Source organism: Chaetodon trifascialis, chromosome 20 (genome assembly GCF_039877785.1).
Source record: "Chaetodon trifascialis isolate fChaTrf1 chromosome 20, fChaTrf1.hap1, whole genome shotgun sequence".
NCBI lineage: Eukaryota > Metazoa > Chordata > Actinopteri > Chaetodontiformes > Chaetodontidae > Chaetodon > Chaetodon trifascialis.
The window spans coordinates 6,627,088-6,647,730 of record NC_092075.1 but is presented as its reverse complement, the minus strand read 5'-3'; the positions used below and the strand labels follow the sequence as shown (position 1 = coordinate 6,647,730).

General features: G+C 43.4%; 2 protein-coding genes across 2 annotated transcripts; one reads left to right on the top strand and one right to left on the bottom strand.

The window, feature by feature from the left end:
• Positions 1-14: 14 nt before the first annotated feature.
• Positions 15-9,110, top strand: dhx29 (DEAH (Asp-Glu-Ala-His) box polypeptide 29). The gene is made up of 28 exons (XM_070989210.1): positions 15-382; positions 888-961; positions 1,152-1,265; positions 1,364-1,493; positions 1,590-1,729; positions 1,819-1,953; positions 2,302-2,428; positions 2,522-2,680; positions 2,952-3,120; positions 3,323-3,443; positions 3,516-3,902; positions 4,005-4,271; positions 4,375-4,518; positions 4,604-4,780; positions 4,940-5,080; positions 5,165-5,309; positions 5,402-5,522; positions 5,650-5,734; positions 5,883-5,971; positions 6,342-6,470; positions 6,572-6,647; positions 6,742-6,966; positions 7,087-7,223; positions 7,482-7,572; positions 7,655-7,939; positions 8,013-8,144; positions 8,230-8,326; positions 8,528-9,110. Exons 1-28 carry the CDS (start codon positions 208-210, stop codon positions 8,581-8,583), a joined length of 4,128 nt encoding a protein of 1,375 aa, XP_070845311.1. The 5' UTR covers positions 15-207; the 3' UTR covers positions 8,584-9,110.
• Positions 9,091-19,184, bottom strand: pstpip2 (proline-serine-threonine phosphatase interacting protein 2). Its single transcript, XM_070989211.1, has 14 exons — positions 19,066-19,184; positions 17,679-17,779; positions 15,466-15,540; positions 14,445-14,479; positions 14,252-14,358; positions 14,092-14,154; positions 13,089-13,187; positions 12,305-12,350; positions 11,581-11,660; positions 11,402-11,500; positions 10,695-10,791; positions 10,458-10,542; positions 10,278-10,315; positions 9,091-9,944 (listed from the first exon to the last, which is right to left on the bottom strand). The coding sequence occupies exons 1-14, from the start codon at positions 19,096-19,098 to the stop codon at positions 9,889-9,891; spliced, it is 1,014 nt and encodes a 337-aa protein (XP_070845312.1). The 5' UTR covers positions 19,099-19,184; the 3' UTR covers positions 9,091-9,888.
• Positions 19,185-20,643: the final 1,459 nt, after the last annotated feature.

The window sequence follows — 20,643 nt, the reverse complement described above, 5'->3', positions numbered from 1 at the left end:
ACACGAGGCTGCTCATCGGTAATACTTCCGGTACGGAAGCTGTGCTGTCCAAAAGTTACCCTGCCCGACAGGACTACACATCAGCGGCATTTTTTTTTTTTTTTTTTGCTCTGTGTTCGTTACCACCATCTTTCAGGACTTTGCGGATGAATTGGGACCACATAGCCGCACAGAGGAGCCTCTGACAGGAAGTGTTTTAGTGACATAATGGGTGGAAAGAAGAAGAAGTCGGCGGCGGCGCAAGCGGCTACCCCGGTAGCCCCTGCGGCGGCAGCGGGCAGGACCGGAGCCACTACAGCGGGGAACGGCGTGGCAGAGGAGGCGAAGAGACAGCCAGGGAGCAACAAACCGGCCAAACCAGCAAAAGAGAGCAAATCAAAAGGTGATATTACGTGGCTGGTGTCACACATTCAGAAACATCACCGTGCCACACAAACAGTCAGTTTACTGCCTTTACAGCTGTTGACATGGTCACTTCCAGGCTGAAGCTGGAGTACTACTGCTGTGTTCATACTGTTGTGTATTGCATTTGTGATATATATTCGTTTACTTTCTTACTGTTGGCCTGCAGGATTGTGCATGTTTCACGGCACATGTTTCACACCTGAACGATTCGTCAAGTAAAAATGCCAAAATCAAGTTGCAGCTTCACAAATGTCCCTCTCACCTTTCCTCGTATCATATTGTGACACCTTGTTCATGTGTAGTCACAGCTTGTCAGATGGGTAATTGGTGGTGACAACTGTCAGTACATCAGGCATTTTTCAGACACTTGTACAGTTAATATCATAATCAACAGAAAGCATTTAAAAATCTATAAATGGAGAGTGTGTGACATATCTCTGATGAATCTGAAAATGAAGCATATTCTTCTTTTCCTCCTCCAGCTCCAAAGACCTACAGTCTCGCCAACACAGCCCAGGTTGACACAGGTGGCGTCTCGGACAAGTCGATTCTTAAAGTAAGTCACAGCTTCAGTAACTAACTGTGCACTCGATCTTCACTGTGCACTAAATTTTGCATCTGAAATCTGTTCTTGACTAGCGTGTAACACACTAATACACTAAACATAATGAAATAATCAATTATTCACCTGCAAATCGCCCCATTTTGTCAACGGTGTGTCGATAACAAATGACCCTTAAACACAGGTTGCGATCCAAGCTGACCTGGAGAAGAAGATCATCAAGCTGATCAATGACTTCAGAGAGGAGAATGGGGACAAAGGGCCCATTTCAGGCAGACTTACAAGCAAGAAGTTGCTGGTAAAGGATAATAAAAAAAATCATCCCTCTGACTCTGAGATGTGGTTCCATGTCTGAATGCTGTGTTCAGGTTGGCAGTGTCTTGTTTGTGCTTGCAGGACCTGTACACAGCTCTGCAGAAGTTCAACTTTAAGAGAGAGCACATAGAGGAGGCGATGAAGAGTAGCGTGCTGTACGGAGGGGATCTCCACTCTGCTCTCGACTGGCTCTGCCTCAATCTTAAAGATGGTAACACAGCGCCCAGCAGTCATTAAGACGTCATCACAGTGCAGCTGGTGAGGCTGTCAAAACGCTGACTTTCTTCATCTGTTGTCTGTTTATCAGATGAGCTGCCAGAAGGTTTTAGCCAGCAGATGCAGGAGGAGAGCCAGAAGAGCAGGCCCAGGTTCCAGCCTCCTGCTCCGCAGAAACCTGCAGCTCCAAGCCCCAAAGAGCCCACCAACACCCGCAAAGAGACGAACAAGGTTTGTGTGTGTATTCATAAGTATGTGTGGACTACACAGATGTGTACCGTCGCACTAAATTGAACTTAATGAGTGGGGTGTTATGCCAGGCCACGGAGAAGGATGAAGCTGCGAGCATGAAGGATTGGATACTAAGGTATGCAGAGCAGAGCAGCGATGAGGAGGAGGAAGAGGAAGGAGGGAAGAAGACACACAATCCTGAACTGGACGAGAAGTTTGATCCAGTAAGTATGTTCGTTGTCTTGCACGGCATTAAATGAGTTTAGGTTTTTGCTCAGATTAAACAAACAAGGTCAGACGTCTTAATTAGTGAGCTTTACAAGCTCTGGTTGCAGCCAGGCTCACTGTTTCCCCCTGTTTCCAGTCTTTATGCTAAGCTAAGCTAACAGGCTGCTGGCTGTAGCTTCATATTTACCATACAGACGTGAGAGTGGTATTAATGTAACTCTTAGTGCAACAGTGAATAAGCGTGTGACCCCAAAATATCAAACTATTGAGTTTTTTTTCCTGCAGCTTGAGGTTGTGTGAATGTGATGGTTCACTAACTGTGTGTGTTATTCCGTGCTGTGTAGAACGACAGGTATTTGGTCCTCACTGCTCAACTGTATGACACGAGAGAAATGGCATCTTCTGCCAAGACAAAAGGAGACAAGGCGGGCCAGAGGATGGCACAGGACAGGATACGCATCATTCAGCAAGGTGAGTGCGCTTTAACTCTCGCATGCAGAGATCTAACAATGTCCTCCAACTCGCTTTTGACTTATGAAGAGCAAATGTTTTTTCTGTTTGTAGAAATGAAGCAACTGGAGTCTCACCCCATGTTCAACCCAGCTATAAGAGTGGTGGACGTACCACAGAAGGAGAAGAAAGCGCTTCCTGTCAGCGAGGACAAAGAGGACCTCGGCTTCAAGTTATTTGAACAAGCTGAAAAGGACCGTCCTGCAGAGAAAGGTTCAAAAAACCATCTGAGCCGAATTCAATCTGCGTGTCACTTAGAGGAAATGTGAACCACATATCACTAAGCACGGCCAAACCCGGGAGTTTGACACCTCGGATGTATGAATTGGAGTCTTATATTCTGCATAAAACAAGATATCTGTGATGGCCACCCTGTTCAACTCAGCTGGCAGCCATATTGTTTACTCAGTTTTGGGGGGAAATGGATCATGAATAAAGAGATAAAAAGTCTTTTCTGCTAATTTTGTTCCGCTTTCCATCACAGTTGTGAAGAAGAATGAGCCAAAGGACATTCGCAATTTTGACTACACAGCTCGCAGCTGGACGGGAAAGTCCCCCAAACAGTTCCTCATCGACTGGGTCCGGAAGAACCTGCCCAAGAGTCCGCCGCCGGCGTTTCACAAGGTTGCTGCTGGTAGATACTGGAGATGCAAGTACGTTTCTGAGTCCTTGTTCCAACATACAAGAACATGCATGCTGCTGAATGAGGCTCTGGAGAGGTAGTTTAGTAAGGGGAAAATGTTTGAGATCATCTGGATGTGCTGACGAGAGAAATATCAATTATTTGTGCTCCATTGATAGAAGAATGAAATAACCTGATATTTTGTATTGACTGGATGTCTTTGCGCTGATCAGGGTGCGTGTTCAGAAGCCAGATGATGTTCTTGAGGTTTGTCCGACGATCCTGACTGAGGACAGCATGCAGGCTCAACACCTGGCAGCCACGCTGGCGCTCTACACCCTGGTCAAAGGACAGGTAAGACATGCAGAGGATCACAGTTTTTCTGTGCTGCTTGACCATAATCTAATAACAACTGTTCGCTCTCAGTCAGTGCACCAGCTCCTTCCTCCGACCTACAGAGACGTGTGGCTGGAGTGGAGGGACAGCGAGCAGCAGAAGCAGGAGGAGAGCCGCACTGCTGCCAACAAACCTCGAGACCAGTTCATCTCCCGGCTTCTGACCAGGCTCAAACAGCAGCAGAACCAGAACCAAGGGCAGGAATCTGGACCCCAGAGCCCTCTGCAGGGTGGTGCTGGGGATGAAGAGCCTGAAGAGTCCTGGGAGAACCTGGCCGGTCTCGACATTGGGGAGGGAGAAGAACTGGAGGACAAGAGTGAGAAAAGAGGAGGGAGGAAGGAAGTGACAGGAGCGCTTGAGGCCTCCAGAGAGCTCTTAAAAAAGCTCAAGAAGTCCCCACTGGCCCATAAACTGCAGGTGAATACCCTCAAACATTGTACAATCTACCGAATTAAAGAATTTAATCTCAAAGATGCATAAAATGAACCGAAGTAATTCAACAAGCGTCTTGTCTTCAAGGCCGAGCGAGAGCAGCTTCCTGTCTTCCAACACCGACATCAGGTCCTGGAGGCTCTGCAGCGCCACCGTGTGGTGGTGGTGGCTGGTGAGACGGGCAGCGGAAAGAGTACTCAGATTCCTCAGTTCCTCTTGGAGGAGCTGCTCACAGGAGGCAAAGAGGCTCAGCCCTGCAACATCGTGGTGACCCAGCCCCGCAGGATCTCTGCCATGAGCCTGGCCTGCAGGGTCAGCGAGGAGCTCGGCTGCGAGGACGGACCGGGATCGAAGGTGAACCAGACATCTTAGTATGAAACCTTGTGATAGCGTAGGCGGACAGGATGCACCGTCAGCTGCTTTGATGCTCACGAGTCATGTTGAAATCACCTTTCAGACGTCGCTGTGCGGATACCAGATCCGGATGGAGAATCAGTCCGGGGAGTGGACCCGCCTGCTGTACTGTACCACAGGAGTTCTGCTCAGGAAACTACAGCACGACCGACACCTCAGCTCCCTGACGCACATCATCGTGGACGAGGTGCTCAGAGTCTGCTCTGATGCGTTCTTTGAGCTTTCTTCAGCTCCACCCGTCTCACCCCACGTCCTCACCTCTGTCTCCTCAGGTCCATGAGCGCAGTGTCCAGTCGGACTTCCTGCTAACCATCCTGAAAGATGTTGTTATGAGGAGATCAGACCTGCAGCTGATCCTCATGAGCGCCACAGTGGACTGCGACAAGTTCTCCAACTACTTCAACCGCTGCCCAGTGATCAGCATCCCTGGCAGGACTTTCCCAGTGGAGGTAGTTTTTGTTTACTTGTATACAGAATCTTGTCTATATTGAAAGCTTTGGAAGTGGATATGTTTACACTAAATCCCCCAGATGTATTTTTCCCTTTGGTCCGGGACATTTAATCCAGGAACCTGAATGAAAGTGAGCCCGAAAACATTTTGTTTCCAGGTGTCCCACTTAGAGGACATAGTGGAGCAGACGGGGTACGTCCTGGAGAAGGACTCGGAGTACAGCCAGAAAATTCTTGAAGAAGAGGAGGAAGTCAGCGTCTCTGTCACACAGAAAGGTGGCAAGACATTACAGCACCAGGTAACGTTGGCTCCCTGCAGCAGTCATACAGTGTGTGGCAGTGGTGTGTTATCAGTGTACGTAACCCCCGGCTGTCTGCCCCAGGAGGTGATAGTGAGGGACTCCTCTGCCGGCTGGGACCTGGGTCCAGATCTCGACCACTTCAGTAGCCGGACTCGGCAGGTGCTGCAGTACATGAACCCTAATAAGATCAACATGGACCTGCTGGTTGATCTCATCGAATACCTGGGTACAGCACACCGTCACGCTCGTTTCAGGCGGCGCAGAGTGTTCAGGCATCTTTCAGCCTTGTTCATTTTCTGTGTTTTTGTCCTCTGCCAGACAAATCCCCACAGTTTGCAGAGGTGGATGGAGCCGTCCTCGTGTTCCTCCCTGGTCTGGCTCACATCCAGCAGCTCTTCGACCTGCTGTCCTCAGACAAGAGGTTCAGGGACAAAAACAGGTGACACACACAAACTGATCTAATGTATGTGATGCAGTACGAACTGATCTGCACCAGGCCTTTGACAACAAAAGAAATGCCTCTTTCATTTGGCTCACTGTGGCTTATGGCTTACCGGCTCCTTCAGGTTCAGGATTGTCGCTCTCCACTCAACACTCTCGTCAAAGGACCAGGCTGCTGCCTTTACAGTGCCACCTGCTGGAGTTAGAAAGGTACTGCTGATTGTGGTGATTATTTTGCTTGTTTTAACGCGAAACTCTGATTTTGATACTTGATGAAGATAAGATTATTTGACTCAGCAGATATATTCAGAAGTCCTGAAAATCCCCACTGCTGTGCTCTGCTTTGCATCTCTTTCAGATTGTCTTGTCCACTAACATTGCGGAGACAGGCGTGACTATTCCTGACGTCGTGTTTGTCATTGACACTGGAAAGACTAAAGAAAATAAGTAAGGGTTCATCAATAATACCAGAATTTAAAGCCAAGCTGACATCTCTGTGAGGTTGTATTTGACGCAGCCGTGCTTTAAGCTAAATGCCAACATCAGCCTGCTAACAGGCTAATTAGCACTTGCTAATTAGCACTAAATGCAAAGTACTGATGTTGATGGGAATGTCAAAGTATTGGACAATGTGAAATTTTGACCAGATGATGGCGCCAGATAAATGATGTGGCAGTGATGTATCAGTACTGAGATATTTCTGTCTGACCCACAGTGGTGTAATCATTAGCCACTAGCACGTTTAATAATTACAGTAATGGAAAACCTGAGTGACCTTGGTTCTAGAGACTTCACTCCAGTCTGCTGTGTCTCTCAGGTACCATGAGAGCAGCCAGATGAGTTCTCTGGTGGAGACTTTTGTCTCCAAAGCCAGCGCCCTCCAGAGGCAGGGGAGAGCAGGACGCGTCCGAAGCGGCTTCTGCTTCAGGCTCTACCCAAAATACAGGTATGGAGGACAGCATCTGTTCTGCGGAGGTGGGACGTCATGTCACTGTCTTAGGTCACGTGCTGATCGGTTCTGCTCTTGTTTAACGCCCTTGACTTCAGGTTTGACGCCTTCATGGATTACTCCGTTCCAGAGATCCTCCGGGTCCCTCTGGAGGAGCTCTGCCTTCATATTATGGTATATAAACCAGACGTAAATTTCACATGAGATTCACACGTGGAAACGTTATTGAAGCTTCTGTTTAAGGTGTTTTCGCCCCTCTCTCTGGTAGAAATGCCAGTACGGCTCCCCGGAGGACTTCCTGAGCCGGGCCCTGGATCCTCCTCAGCCTCAGTCGGTCAGTAACGCCGTCAACCTGCTGAGGAAGATCGGTGCGTGTCACCCCAACAATCATCTCCTCACCCCTCTGGGACACCACCTGGCGAGTCTGCCCGTCAACGTGAAGATCGGCAAGATGCTCATCTACGGAGCCATCCTCGGCTGCCTGGACCCCATAGTACGTCCCACTGCCTCATTATTCAGAAAACATACTCTGATCCTCAAGGAATATTACTACTGTCACTGTATAATGTTATTAATATAACTTCCATGAATATTAATAAGAGATCTGTTTCAGGCAACCATCGCAGCAGCCATCACGGAGAAGTCTCCTTTCTCCACACCGATGAACAGGAAAGAAGAAGCCAACCTGGCCAAGGCCGCTCTGGCATTGGCCAACTCCGATCACCTGACGATATACAACGCATATATGGGGTACGGACGGAAAAAACTCTCAGATTGAGCTGTTTTATGGGATTTAAGAAGTATTTCAGGTCTGGAAAAGTCTGGCACAGGGTTCATTCAGAGTCTTGAAAGTTTGGAAAATGCTAAATTTTAACAGTTGTTGTACAGTTGTATGTTTTCAGGCTTAGGAATACAGTAGTAATACAATAAATACTCTTTTAAATATTGAATATGATGAATCTTGATGGCTCAGTTTCTCCCTCTGCTCGCTGTTTTTCTTGCTGTAAGGTGGAAGAACACACAGGCCGAGGGACCGAGAGCAGAAATGGCTTACTGTAGGAAACACTTCCTCAATCGTACGGCTCTCATTACAATACAGGTAACACACGCACGTTTGCACACACATCCTCAGCCGCCACTCTTTCCACCTCCTGCCTCATCTGCCTCCGTCTCCTCTCCAGGATATCAAGCACGAGCTGATGAAGATGATGGAGCAGGCGGGTTTCTGGTCGCCTCGCTCCAAGCCTCAGGCGAACTCGCTGTCCAAGCAGCACATCTCTGTCTTGAATGCAGTGCTGACGGCGGGGCTCTACGACAGCGTGGCCCGGGTCATGTGCACCCCCTCCGTGGATGTGCTGGAGCGGGTGGCCTGCACAGTGGAGACGCCCCAAGGCAAGGCTCAGGTCCACCCCTCGTCTGTTAACCGCAACCTGCAGACACACGGCTGGCTGCTGTACCAGGAGAAGGTGTGTGAACAGTGTGTGTGTGAGTGTGAGTGTGTGTTAAGTCACATTGGTGCTAATGAACGTTTGCCCACAGGTGAAATACACTAAGATCTACCTGCGAGACACCACTCTGATACATCCTTTCCCCATGCTGCTGTTCGGAGGTGACATCGATATTCAGCACAGAGAAAGGCTCATCACACTGGACGGGTGGATCCACTTCCAGGTCAGCAGTCGTGTCCTTTCAAGCTTTACTTTCCAGGCCAACGAAATGCTTTATTTAACTTCATCCATGTCGTTCACCCTCACAGGCTCCTGTTCGGATTGGCGTGATCTTCAAACACCTGAGGAAGCTCATGGACGCGCTGCTCGAAAAGAAGCTGGAGAACCCACGGATGAATCTGGAAGGTAAACTCAAGCATCACGACACGACACGACACGACACACGGCAGCATAAAATTAAAATGAACACTTCAGTTCAGCAGTTTGAATCAGAAACTCTCCATCACACATTTTTATTTTTACAAGCCGAACGATCTCACACTGTGTTGTTTATGCAGTCTTTAAAAACACAGCCCTTTGATTTGATCCCGTCTCTGTCTGCTGTAGGTGAGAGGACCATCCAGATCATTCTGGATCTGATCAAATCAGAGCACACGGCGTGATATCGGACCACCAAAGGATCTGATTGCCACTGAAGAACCTGCATACCAGAACCTTTTCTTAAACTATCGACACACCTCTGGATTCAGTGGTCCTGGGGACTACTGGACGCAGGAAATGCTTCCTGTTTGCCTGCAGACAAACCGCAGCCAGCAGACAGACGTGGCCATCCTTAAGATGACCTGATGGTTACCAGGAACTTACTCACATTGAGGACTGTATCATTAAAATGCAAAAATACATGCTGAAACTTGAGAGGAAAAAACAAATTAAGAGAAAATTATGTTGCCAAATGTGGTGGGAATAAAGCTGTACACATTTTTAAATGAACCTTTCATTGTTGTGCGTGATAGTCAAAGTAAAATACTGCCTTCGCAATTGAGCAGTCCAAGGTAACGAAGGCTGGGCACAGAATTAAGATTTAAAGCAGTCAGTCATGAAAACGGTGTGTTGTGCCACCGCTCAACTGCGAGGAATGATCGTGGAAATAAGAAAAGAGAAACCTTCATACTTTAAATGCAAAGAACTTTTAATTTTATTTATGCAAAACCAACAGCAGGTCAGCTCTACACTGAAATGCCGCTGAACATCTCTTTGCTCCTGCAGTTTCAACTATCGTCTTAATGTAAATAAAACAAATTAAAAGTGCAAAAATTCCAACAATCTTCCTCAAGTATTCAGAAAATATGACATGATCACATGTGCACATATATATTTGACTTACTTGAATGTCAACCAAGGGCATAGACCTTCATCTAACTTAACTTTATCTAACAGAAACTAAATTACTCACTTGTCTTAATGGTAAAAAAAAAAGTCTGTTGTTCAGCAAATAAACTTTGAAAGACTTTCAAAATGACAGGATGCGACTTGAGTGAGTGTGTGATCGCTAATCGCAAGGTCGCTGTCATGTGACATTTTAGGAAAGCACAGATGCACAAAAATAAATACAAAAGTGAAGATAAATTAAGATGCAATTATGAAGAAGACAGAGACATGCACAATATAAACATGGGTAATAAATAGGCTGTGATGGACAGTGGAAATGGCATGTTAATGCAGTAATTAGCTGGATGTCACTGTTTATCAAAGTTTCCTTGATTTGAACAATACAAAAACCCAAGACTAAACAACTAAACATTGGCGTCTGTTTATAACACTGCGACGTGTTCAAAACATCACACAACCTCGCCTAAAAACATGTATGTACACAATTATGACACTCATTTCCATGTGGTGCGACCTTATCTTAATAGGAAATCACAAAGGAGGAAGTGATGTGCAAACTCCACCATCTGATCTGTGTGTCAGTACTGGATGACGCTGTACCCTGCGTCCTGCACTGTGGAGTAGACTGTTTCATCTGCAATCAAAGCAAAGAACAAAATGATGCGGTTAAGGAAGAAAAGCACACACATGAAGCAGCAATTTAGTTGATACTAGGCCACAACCTGAAAAATATCTTAGATGATAATTATCAATACGCAGTAAAAGGTGGCTATTAGAGGGACATTCCCATGGAGGCCCATTATCCATTTTAAATGATGCTTTGACCTCTCATTAGGCCCTGCAGGAGATGACATCATTCTCTCATTCTCTAACCTGTGTTTAAGCTGCCTTAGATCGGACAGCGATGGAGCCTCTTCATCCTTACAGGAAACACACCCAACACTGTATTAAAGGAAAACAAACATACCTCGACTGTTGTTTGTAGGATCAGGTAATGGCCCCCTCCTGCAAATGCACAAAGCAGCTTTAACAATAAGGAACGCTGCCAGGTAGTGTTCAAAAACATGCCGAAGAACTGGATGAAATATTTAATGGAAGGACAGATGATGCACAGACAGGCAGCAGCCTTTAGAGTCCTCTTGTTTACCTGATGATTGGTGGAGGCACTCGAGAGGGTGGGGCTCCAGTTGGAGACCTCTGACCACTGTAGAAGTTCTCATACACCACAGGAGCTGATAGGGAGGAAGACTGTTGACATACTGGCAGCTGGTGACACAGAGCATGCTGTGTGTGGTCTGATAACTACCTTCCTCCGTGTGTGTACTTTGCATCTCAGCGCTGGTTGATTGTTAATGACAGAAATGTAAGTGTTCCTGAAACCTACCTGGTGGTCTGTCACCAGTCCGTCTGAGATTTATAAAGTGCTCAATGTCTTCCTGGACATCACACTGCTCCAGTGACTTCCTCACTTCCTCATACAGCTATGAACACACACACACACACACACACACACACACACACACACACACACACACACAGGGAGACAGTAATATTACCGTAAGAGTCCGATTAAACCACCTATTTATAGACATGGTGGGAGGTTTGTATGAGAAGGCTCACAAAAGTGAGACTCTTAATAATACAACATTTTTTCTCTTAGATAGCAGATGACTAAACCAGAATAGATTTTTGGGGGCAGCAGGACGAGCTGTAAACACAACACTGACATATTCTCACCATATATAGTTGATATAACAAATGTGTTAGCAAAAAGCTACACTAGCATTCACTTAAAGTCATGTTTGTGTCCACCTGATGAACATAAGTCCAACATTTACTCTCAGTTTAGCTCTGTTTTTGGACTCTCTTCAGGCTCTTCAGTTCCTAACTGATGCAATATGTTCAGCAGCTTGCTGCTAACTGTGTAAAGTTAATAAGAGCAGTGAGAGAGAGCCAAGAAAGTAAAGTCATCGTTCCCTATGGTTTTGCCACTACAAGTCACCACTTGCACATTATGCAAACTCATTGGATCAACTGTTAATTTAAACTATTGATTATAGCAGTTTTAAATTACTGTAAGTGTCGACTTACCTCATCACTGGTCACACACTGCTGGGATAGCTGGTTGAGGTGAGTCCAGACTGTGTTTCTCAGGAAGCTGATTCGCTCCATCGCCTGTTTTTCAAACGTCTGTGAAGGAAAACATTCAGCTCATTTACACGAGTGACTGTCGGTTCAATTCAAACTTTTGGGTTCTTGCGCAGTGTTACCTCACAGGCCTTGATATGTTCCTTCAGCCATTCATCTGTAGCTTTTCCCAGTGTGCCCACATTCTGGTGGTATAACCTGTCTGCCAATCAAACACATACATCAGTGTAAACAGTTACCACTGCAGTCTCCTCTGTGGGGTATCATAGCATTAGCACTTAGAAAATATTCAAATCAGCCTAGTTTTGTGTCCCAGAATCAAAGAGGTTTCCTCACACACCACTTGTACTGATCTCCTTACTTTGTTATCACCTAGAAGAGTCGACTGCCGTGTTAACATCTCTGTACTTCAGCACAGCGCTGCTTTGAGCTAACTGCTAACCTCAGCATGCTCACACGGATGATGTTAACATGCTAATGTTAAACAGGTACAATGTTTACCACATTCACCACCTCAGTTTGAAATGTTAGCATGGTAACATTTGCTAACTGACTCTAAACAGAAAGTACAGCTGAGGCTGGTGGGAAAGATATTACTATTGCAGGAAATGTAAAAAACAATTTTGTGCCAATTTGTCAAGTAGATGTTGAGATATTTCACTGGATAAGTGACATTAAATGAAAAGCTGGCAAATGTCATTACGATTCCTCCTCTGGGGACTATGAATACAAAAGTTCATGGCACCCAATGCAGTAGCTGCTCAGATAATTCAGTGCTAGAAAAACTCACCGAACACAAAATATGATAAAGATATCTGAATCTTTTTTTGTTTTTTGCAAACTTACCTGCTTCCTCTGCATTCTGTTTTGCCTGCTGTGCTTTTGTGTAGAGCTGAAAGATGACAGATAAAGAACACATGAGTACTCGGTCTTCAACAGTGGGTCTAAAACATAAATAACAAATACACAAATAACTGCTCATTAATCATATGGACTTTGTGAGTGAGCTGATGCACACAGTATATGGAGGAGGTCTGAGGAAATTTACTATTCACACAAGTACTGTTCACACACTAAACCCTAATGTTTTAACAGTGGCTATACCTACACTGGAGTCAAAGCTAAGTCTGCTGGGCAGGACTCATCAGAGCACAAACCTCCCCCAATGTTATGGTCTGTTTTTTCACCAAAGTATTATTAACATCTGCACTATAACGCCTTGTTGTTTCATATCCAGAGACAAACACAATCTCACAACTCTGCCTTATATGGGACATGAAATACAATACGGCTCATCAAAATCTAATCAGAAGCAATTTAGTCGTTATCACAATATCACAGAGGCCAATCAGCACTGTAGTGTCCATTCTGCTTCGAGAGGCGCTTTGTTCTTCTATTGGGCTGAGACTATGAGGTTTACATCCTCTGCAGCTGACAACTTCGGTCATTGATGATTAATCTTTAGATAACCGAGTCTTAAAAATGGCAGTTGCTTGGAAATCCTTACACCTGAGAAGTTGGCTTAAAGGATTAACTGAAAGTCAAACTTGTTGTTGATGAACTAACAGCACTGATCTCCTTCATTTTTGCTGACTGACAAATACTGTAATATGTCTTTGTCACACTGTACCTTCTCCATGTGCTTGGTGTTGTTGGTGTTGGTGTTTCGGTTCACGTTCTGCTCTGCTTCTTCTTTATCTCGGCACTTCTGCTCGTAAGTCTTCTTTGTCTGGGGACAGCAGCACAGTCAGCATTAAATGTCTTTAATTCACCACAAATGGTACAAAAGGCAAAACGTCAGGCAGTAAAGAAGTAAGCAGCAGCACTGACAGAACTGGTATGTCAGTGGATTGATGGTGTTCTCCACCTCCAGTTTTTTGGTGCGACACACTAATTTATTTATTTTTTCTGGACAGTGCATGAGAAGTACTTCTTCTTTTGGCAGTGATTCTCGCGGTGTTAAATGACACCCTGTGGTTCACTTCCCAGACTGGTCAACACAACTTCTCCCACCAAAGAGGAAGAGCAGAGATGGGATAAGCATTTTCACTGTTTTCACAGCACAACTGAAACTCCTCTGACACGAATCACAAATGGACTTTCTGTCATATTGTTGGCTGGACCACAGCATAGCATGGCAGCCCTATGAAAGTGAAAATCTGTCCCTGACTGTCTGATAGTCAGTGATTAAGTTACACCATTGGTCAGTTGAGTGTTGGAGATAAGCTGCTGATTCTTGCTCTGTCACAATGAATAAGCACAAACAACATGAAAAGCCTTGCTGATGATGGTGGGTGACCACATCGTACCACGACTCGCACCCGATGTCACTTTTGGCGCATGCGGAAACACTGTGTCGAGTATAAACCAAACTTTACAGTGAGGCACAGACAGTCCTCAAATACACCCTCAGGAGCACGTTTATCATACACAGTCCAGCCTTATAGCAGGTCTGACCTAGTCTTGTTTAAAGTCTGTTTTTTCTTGCCATAAAAGTTCAAGTTAATCACTAATGCAATACAAGGAAAAGAAACTGAGTTGTAGAGGGCAAGTCTGAAAGTGTCCTTGTAGTAATATTTCTGAGCCTTTAACAACATACTCTGAACTTTAGATTTAACTTCATTTCTACTTACATCCATTGTCTTCTTGAACTGCGACGACTTCTGTTTGTGGAGAGCATCCATGTGTTGCTCTATCTGAAACAACAAGGCCGTATCTAGTTACCAACTTAATATGTGTTGCAGAGATGCTGCGGCCACCTCAAGCCATCACAGTTCTGATAACATCACCAACCTTTTTCCTCATTTCTTTTTGCTTTTCTCTGAATTCCTCCAGCTTCTTGGCCTCCTCCCTCATGCTCTGCGCCAGTTGTAAGTGCGATAGACTCACATGTTCAGTCTCTGCAGGGATAAAAACGTGGTTTACATTTCTGAGCTACACAGAAAACATAAACTGAAACAAGAAGAAAAAAATGTTAGCCACTTACGCAATTTGAACATATCCAGGGACTTTTTTAATGTGCTTTAAAAAGCAAAAGAGAGGAAGGTTACAAAGGGATTTCACACATTGCAACATCTGTATCAAAGCAGTACACATTGGAGCTTCAGTGCCTCCATAACACCCATTAATATCTGCTATAAAACACACAGAGAGGAAATTAAAGCCACCGCTGGTGTTTTGACCACTTGCTGCACTGTACTTTAACTAAGCTTCTGCTACAGTCTTCCCTTGTGAATTGATGTTGAATCGATCTGAAGGTTCTCATTTAAACTCTACAAAAAATGACTGAACACACTCCTGCACCCAGAATTCACCGATGCACCACCAGCCTCAATTTCAGTTTATCACATAAAAAAACATCTTGGAAGCACCACTGCTTCCTATGGCAGGCGAGGAAAAACAAAACACTTTGTCAGGCCTTTTTCTTCTCCTGAGGGAACTGAACTTCATGCTTTGTGTGACTTCCCAAGACCTGTTGATGACTTGCTCAAGCATTTTGGTGACAAATACTGCATGTAAACTTTTGTTTGTTTCCAAAAAATCCACAGAGGTGCCTTTAATTTAAAAAAATGATTAATAAACCAGTAGGATTTCATTCAGTAAATAACACTCCCTGTCTCGCTCTCCCCCATTAATCTTCCCATCTCGACAGCACCTCCAAACAGAAAGACCAGAAACCAAGTCGCACTGATCATGTGACCACTGACAGAATGGGAACTAAACTTGCTGATACAGAAACAACATGTCAACACTCACGCATAAAATTTGACAAACTAAAATTATTATTGAGGAACTGCTAAATAATGCAATCATAATTTCTGCCTCGCTAAACAGTCACAGAGTCAAAATTACCCCATATTTGATGACCAGACTCTAACCTCTGTTTGACCTCTCTTTCTGCGTTGCACTTGAATCCAAACTGGCACCATTTCACCTCTGCACAGACAGACTGTGAATAGGTCTGGTCAAACACATAATAACAGCATCTCAACACTGAGGTGGCTTACTTCATCTCATTGTGTCCACACACCTTCTTGGACAAACCAAGGAGATCTTTGGCGTACTTCTCTTCAATTGATGCCCTGAAGGAAAAAAAAAAAAAGAAATTCTAATAATAAACTTAATTTACAAAGCACTTTTTCAACAATGTTACAAAGTGCTTCACAAAAGAAACAATAAAACCTGATAAAGCAGATAAAATGAGAAAAAGGCCAAGAGCACAGAGGAAGTGAATACAATAAAATAAGTGAATAAGATCACATTTTTAGAAACAGACATCATAAATTAACATGTCAATTATTAGTTAACTGATGAGGAAAAAAAGACAGGACTACATTTATACTGAAAGTGGTGCTATGAACTGAGTGTGTGGGGCTCCCCAGACACGCCATGAGCCTTTACAGTACCGTCACACCGTTTGGCATCAAACTCTTGGTGAAAGAAAGCAAACTACATGTAAAAATGCTTTGCTGGAAAACATCAAACAGAGGCAACACTTACAAGCAGTATGAAATTGTTTATTAATGTCTTTGTCGTCACCTATAACTCTTCCTGTGGGTAACCATAAGTGGAAGCTGGTGTGGAAACATAATGAAAATGTAGCCGTACACGGTGCTATGAGGAGAAGTTAGAACTGCTGACAAATATTGTGCATGAATAAACACATAAAATGTCCTTATATGTGTGTTCAACTGCATTGCAGTGTGAGAAAAACTAATACATGTTTCCTCTGTAATGCCAAACAGAGGGTAATTTAAAGTGCTCTTAATCTAGACTGACTGACTGGGACCCTTATCGTTCTCTGTGTGTGTCAAATGGAATTAAACAATTACAGATCAACTTTCAGGTCAACAGGGGTGCCCGACCAGGAAATAACTGCTAGGGGTAATTTAATTCTAATGACGTGAATTCCTTATCATCCTATTGAGTCTGCATCAGGAATCAGGAACTCCAGATGACCAGCAGAAACTCAAATGACACGGTGTGGTTCACAGACCACAAAACAAACGTGTTCTATGTGACCGCACATGTGTTTGCATACTGTTTGGTACTACATGTCCTGTAACTTCACATCATATATGCTTGATTTATATTCTCATACTCTTTCATTTCTACATGGGCCATACATATACCTCAACTGATTTTTGCTATTTTGTTTTTGTCTTCCACATAATATTTCTAGCATCTGTCCATAAGTGTGACTGCTATAACAGGATTTTTGGATCTCTTGTATCTTTGCTTTTCTTTTCATTCTCACATGAGGGAACTTTGAGTTGTGTTATTATTTAATATCCTCTTTTATTATATCCACAGATGTGTGTTTTGATATGCTGTCAGGATGTCCCTGTTACCTCACTGAATCAATAATGTTTCACCACATCATTTGAATACTTGTACTTGGACTTGGACTTGGTGTCCGTGCGCGTGTGCATGTGCGCGCACGCGTGTGTGTCTGTGTGGGAGGAAGGGCAGATTACTTATCACACGAGGAAGGAGGAAATCAAAATTCAAATATTCAACTTTGTATGACTCTTATTTGTATGACTATTTGTGATGAAAGGCTTTGCAGTACAGTACAGTACAGTACTGTAGGTCAGACAAACACTGTTTCTGTTCCTCCTCTGAGAAGAATTCATTTCCGCTGGTCTACCACAAAGCAGTTGTATTCAAGAATAAAAGCTGGTTTACCTGCAGATTTAATTTAAAAGCTCGTCCACCTACACTCAAAATAGTGTCATGTCTGCTTGATAGCGTACTCTACTCCTCTCACTAATAAACCTTCCCACTCTAATAACTTCAAAATCTACAGCTCATGTTCCTCCTCTTTCTTTGCTTTCAGTTTCACCTCACTCTCTTAATCTGGCTCATTTGTCTCTTGTAGACTGACTCTGTCACACGTTGCATACCATAACTGTATTTCCTATAAAAGCTTTAATTCAACATAAATAAAGTTCCATGTGATTCTGGCTACTATAACACCACCAAGAGAACCACCAGGGCCTACAGCTTTGTCTCTGTAGCCTCAACTTATTTGAGGAAAAAGCCTATCAATCTTGCGGTCTGTTAACTGCACAATAAAAACGATCAGAGATTGCGCTCAAACTAGTGCAGCTTATCTGTAAATTTAGGGCGAGCACGGAGTCTTGCTGACCTGGGCTGGAGCAGAACAAACATAGAAATAGTTTGCATCAAAATGTACAAATATAAATCATGGCATTGCCTGGCTTTCAAGAACTCCTCCACCTCCTTGCATGTCCTCTTGCCATCATTGAGATACTGGATGATGGCGTCATAGCCAGCAGTGCAGGTCAGGTCAGAGTTCTGTCAGTAAGATGGATAATATTTAGTTTTAGAAATTGTAGTACAGTTGGGGTTATTTGTTTATAGACTGCATGTCCTGTTTATAGATAGATATAAATATTATTACTTCAAAACAGATGGCTAACCGTCAGAATTTACGGATTTCACTGCTGCCGTGCCGCTACCTCTACCACCACTTTTCAGACTAACACCCTTCCCTTTGCTTTAAGGCAGGTAGCCTCTGCCTAAACATGTTTCACTCTAAATTCACGCAATGAAGGTCCCAAGACACACAGACATGAACAAACACTCCAACGTTAAGATATTTGAGACATGGTGTAAATTGGTGTTTTGAAATGTACTTCTCCATAATTTAGGTAAGCTGAGGGTAACAGCCTGTAATCAACATGAACATGCAGATGTCAAAATTAGTGGCTTATTGACTTTCTATTGCTATAAAAGATATGAGGTCATGCAATTGTATTGTTAATTTAATTATACAATAGTTTAGAAATTTACTTTTCATAAAGCCAGTGATGTAATGTAACTAACTACTTTAATCTAAGTACTGGACTTGAGTACAAATTTGGGGTGCTTGTACTTTACTTGCATATTCCATTTTTGCTACTTTATACCTCCACTACAACTACAACAGTATTGTACTTGTTATTCTACTACATTTGTCTGACAGCTATAGTTACTAGATTCTTTTCAGATTAAAATGTTAAATCCAAAACTTATGATCAGTTTATAAGATAATGATGCATTGGTATAAATTAAAATATCCAACAACAATCTAAGTAGATTAAAATAGCTCCACCTCAACCACATACAACATAATGCAACTTACACATTAATTCACCAGTAATAACAATCCAATAATATAATACTTTATAGTATGATACAAGTGGACATATTTTGCATGAAATACTTGTACTTTTGATACAATAAGTTACGTATGTACTTTTACTTAGGTAACACTTTACGTACAGGATTTTTCATCAAGTATTTTTACAGTGTCGCATCAGTATTTTTACTTCAGGGAAGGATCTAAATACTTCCTCCAACACTGCATAAATCAGCTACCAAGAGCTAGAAAGAGAAACCTGCTTGATGGAACAAAAATAAACCTAATACGAATGTAAATTAGAAAAAATTAGAAGTTACAAAGCAACACGGACAAATTAGCATAGATAGCAAAAATATCCTCTTCAAGGCTGAATTTACGACGCAGCTGTACTTTTTTCAATCTAAATTAAACATTCAAAATGATTCTAAACAAATAAAACACTGCGCTAGAAACTCACCCAGAAGTAATCCTTGAAATGTAGGTTTTTCATCACTGCGAACGGAGCAGGGGCAGGGGCAGGGGCAGCGTCTCTGCCGGTCAGGCTAAAAGTGGCCGTTATTGTCTTCTTGTTAAAACCACAGTGACAGGATGGGCTGTGCACGCGCGAGACACACGCCGCTGGTCCGATTGACGCATGCGCAGTGTTGACGTCCGACGTCAGAGTCGTCTGCACGTGCAGGTTGTATCCATCCTGACGGTCTTCATGACCTGAATTAACGATAACTTGAAAGAAGTTTCATTTGAGAGTTAATTTTTAAGAAAAATATTTAAACTGAATATTTGTTATTTCTGTTTTCTGTGGTGTGAACGAAGAGACACTTTTTTTTTTCTTTTTTTTTTTTTTACTTTTTTTCCCCCATTGTACGTATAACAAAATGCCTAAATAATACGAAATACACGTGACTTGGTTGCTGCAGGAGCCCAAGGACAGAAGTGAGCAAGATTAAAAACGGAGGTATAAGAGGTATATAAATCTGAAATAAGAATAGAATTTAAGAACGAAACTATTATATACGGTTCCCATCCGCCCAGCATAGTCCCAGTATAATCACATGAGCAGCAATTACACATACAAACTATGCTAACTGACTGTTAGCATAGATATTTTGACATCTACTTACCTATTGCTCGCTACATCATTTTGTCCTACAGACAGACAGACAGACACAGACAGACTCACATAGAGTTTTACTGTGCTGCCATCTAGTGACTGATGGAGGTACTGTATGTGCACTGTGCAGGCCTACAGGTCGCCAGTCAAGTATGACTGAAATATTCAGATCATTTACTGAAATGAAAGTACTGTTACAAGGCCTCCATTCAAACTGTTCATTTTAGACTTAATTTGTTTGCACAAATAAAATAAAATACTAATGGTATTAAAAAACACTCAGTAATGACCCCATAGTGAGTTCCGATCTTTTTCTGGGGTGTCTTAAATCTTTAGAGATTAAAAAGGTACTTACAGTGAGTGGCATTTTATATGGTTTATTCGAATGTTAAAGATGTAATTCTCGGTATAACATAGTGTTTTTTGTCTGTAGCAGCTCATTTATGGCCTGTGTGCGCACTCTTTACACTTGCAGTAAAGGAGCTGATCAACCAGATTATGCAGGTCCTCCTGAGCTCTGACCCGCTGAGGCATGGACACAAGACCTCTGATGGTGTCCTGTGGTATCTGGCACGATAGCAGCAGATCCTTCAAATCTTATAAAAGTTGTTGAGCCTCCTTGAATCGGACTTGTTCCAGCACATCCCACAGATGCTCGGTCAGTCGGATTGAGACCTGGATAGTTAATATTTCATAATTTGTTTATTCTGTCTCCCAGAGACAAACACACACACCTTCACGTCACCTGCGCCACCTCAGAGAGTGATAAAATCACATGTTTCCAGGGAGAGTGAGGCAACACAAAGTCTGATAAGCATGCTCATAGTACATGCGTACAGACAACACTTTCTCTCTCTCAAACTCTCAAGGATGTGGCAGCAAAACACAAACCAGGACAAGAATTTTTATAACAGTAATCAAGGC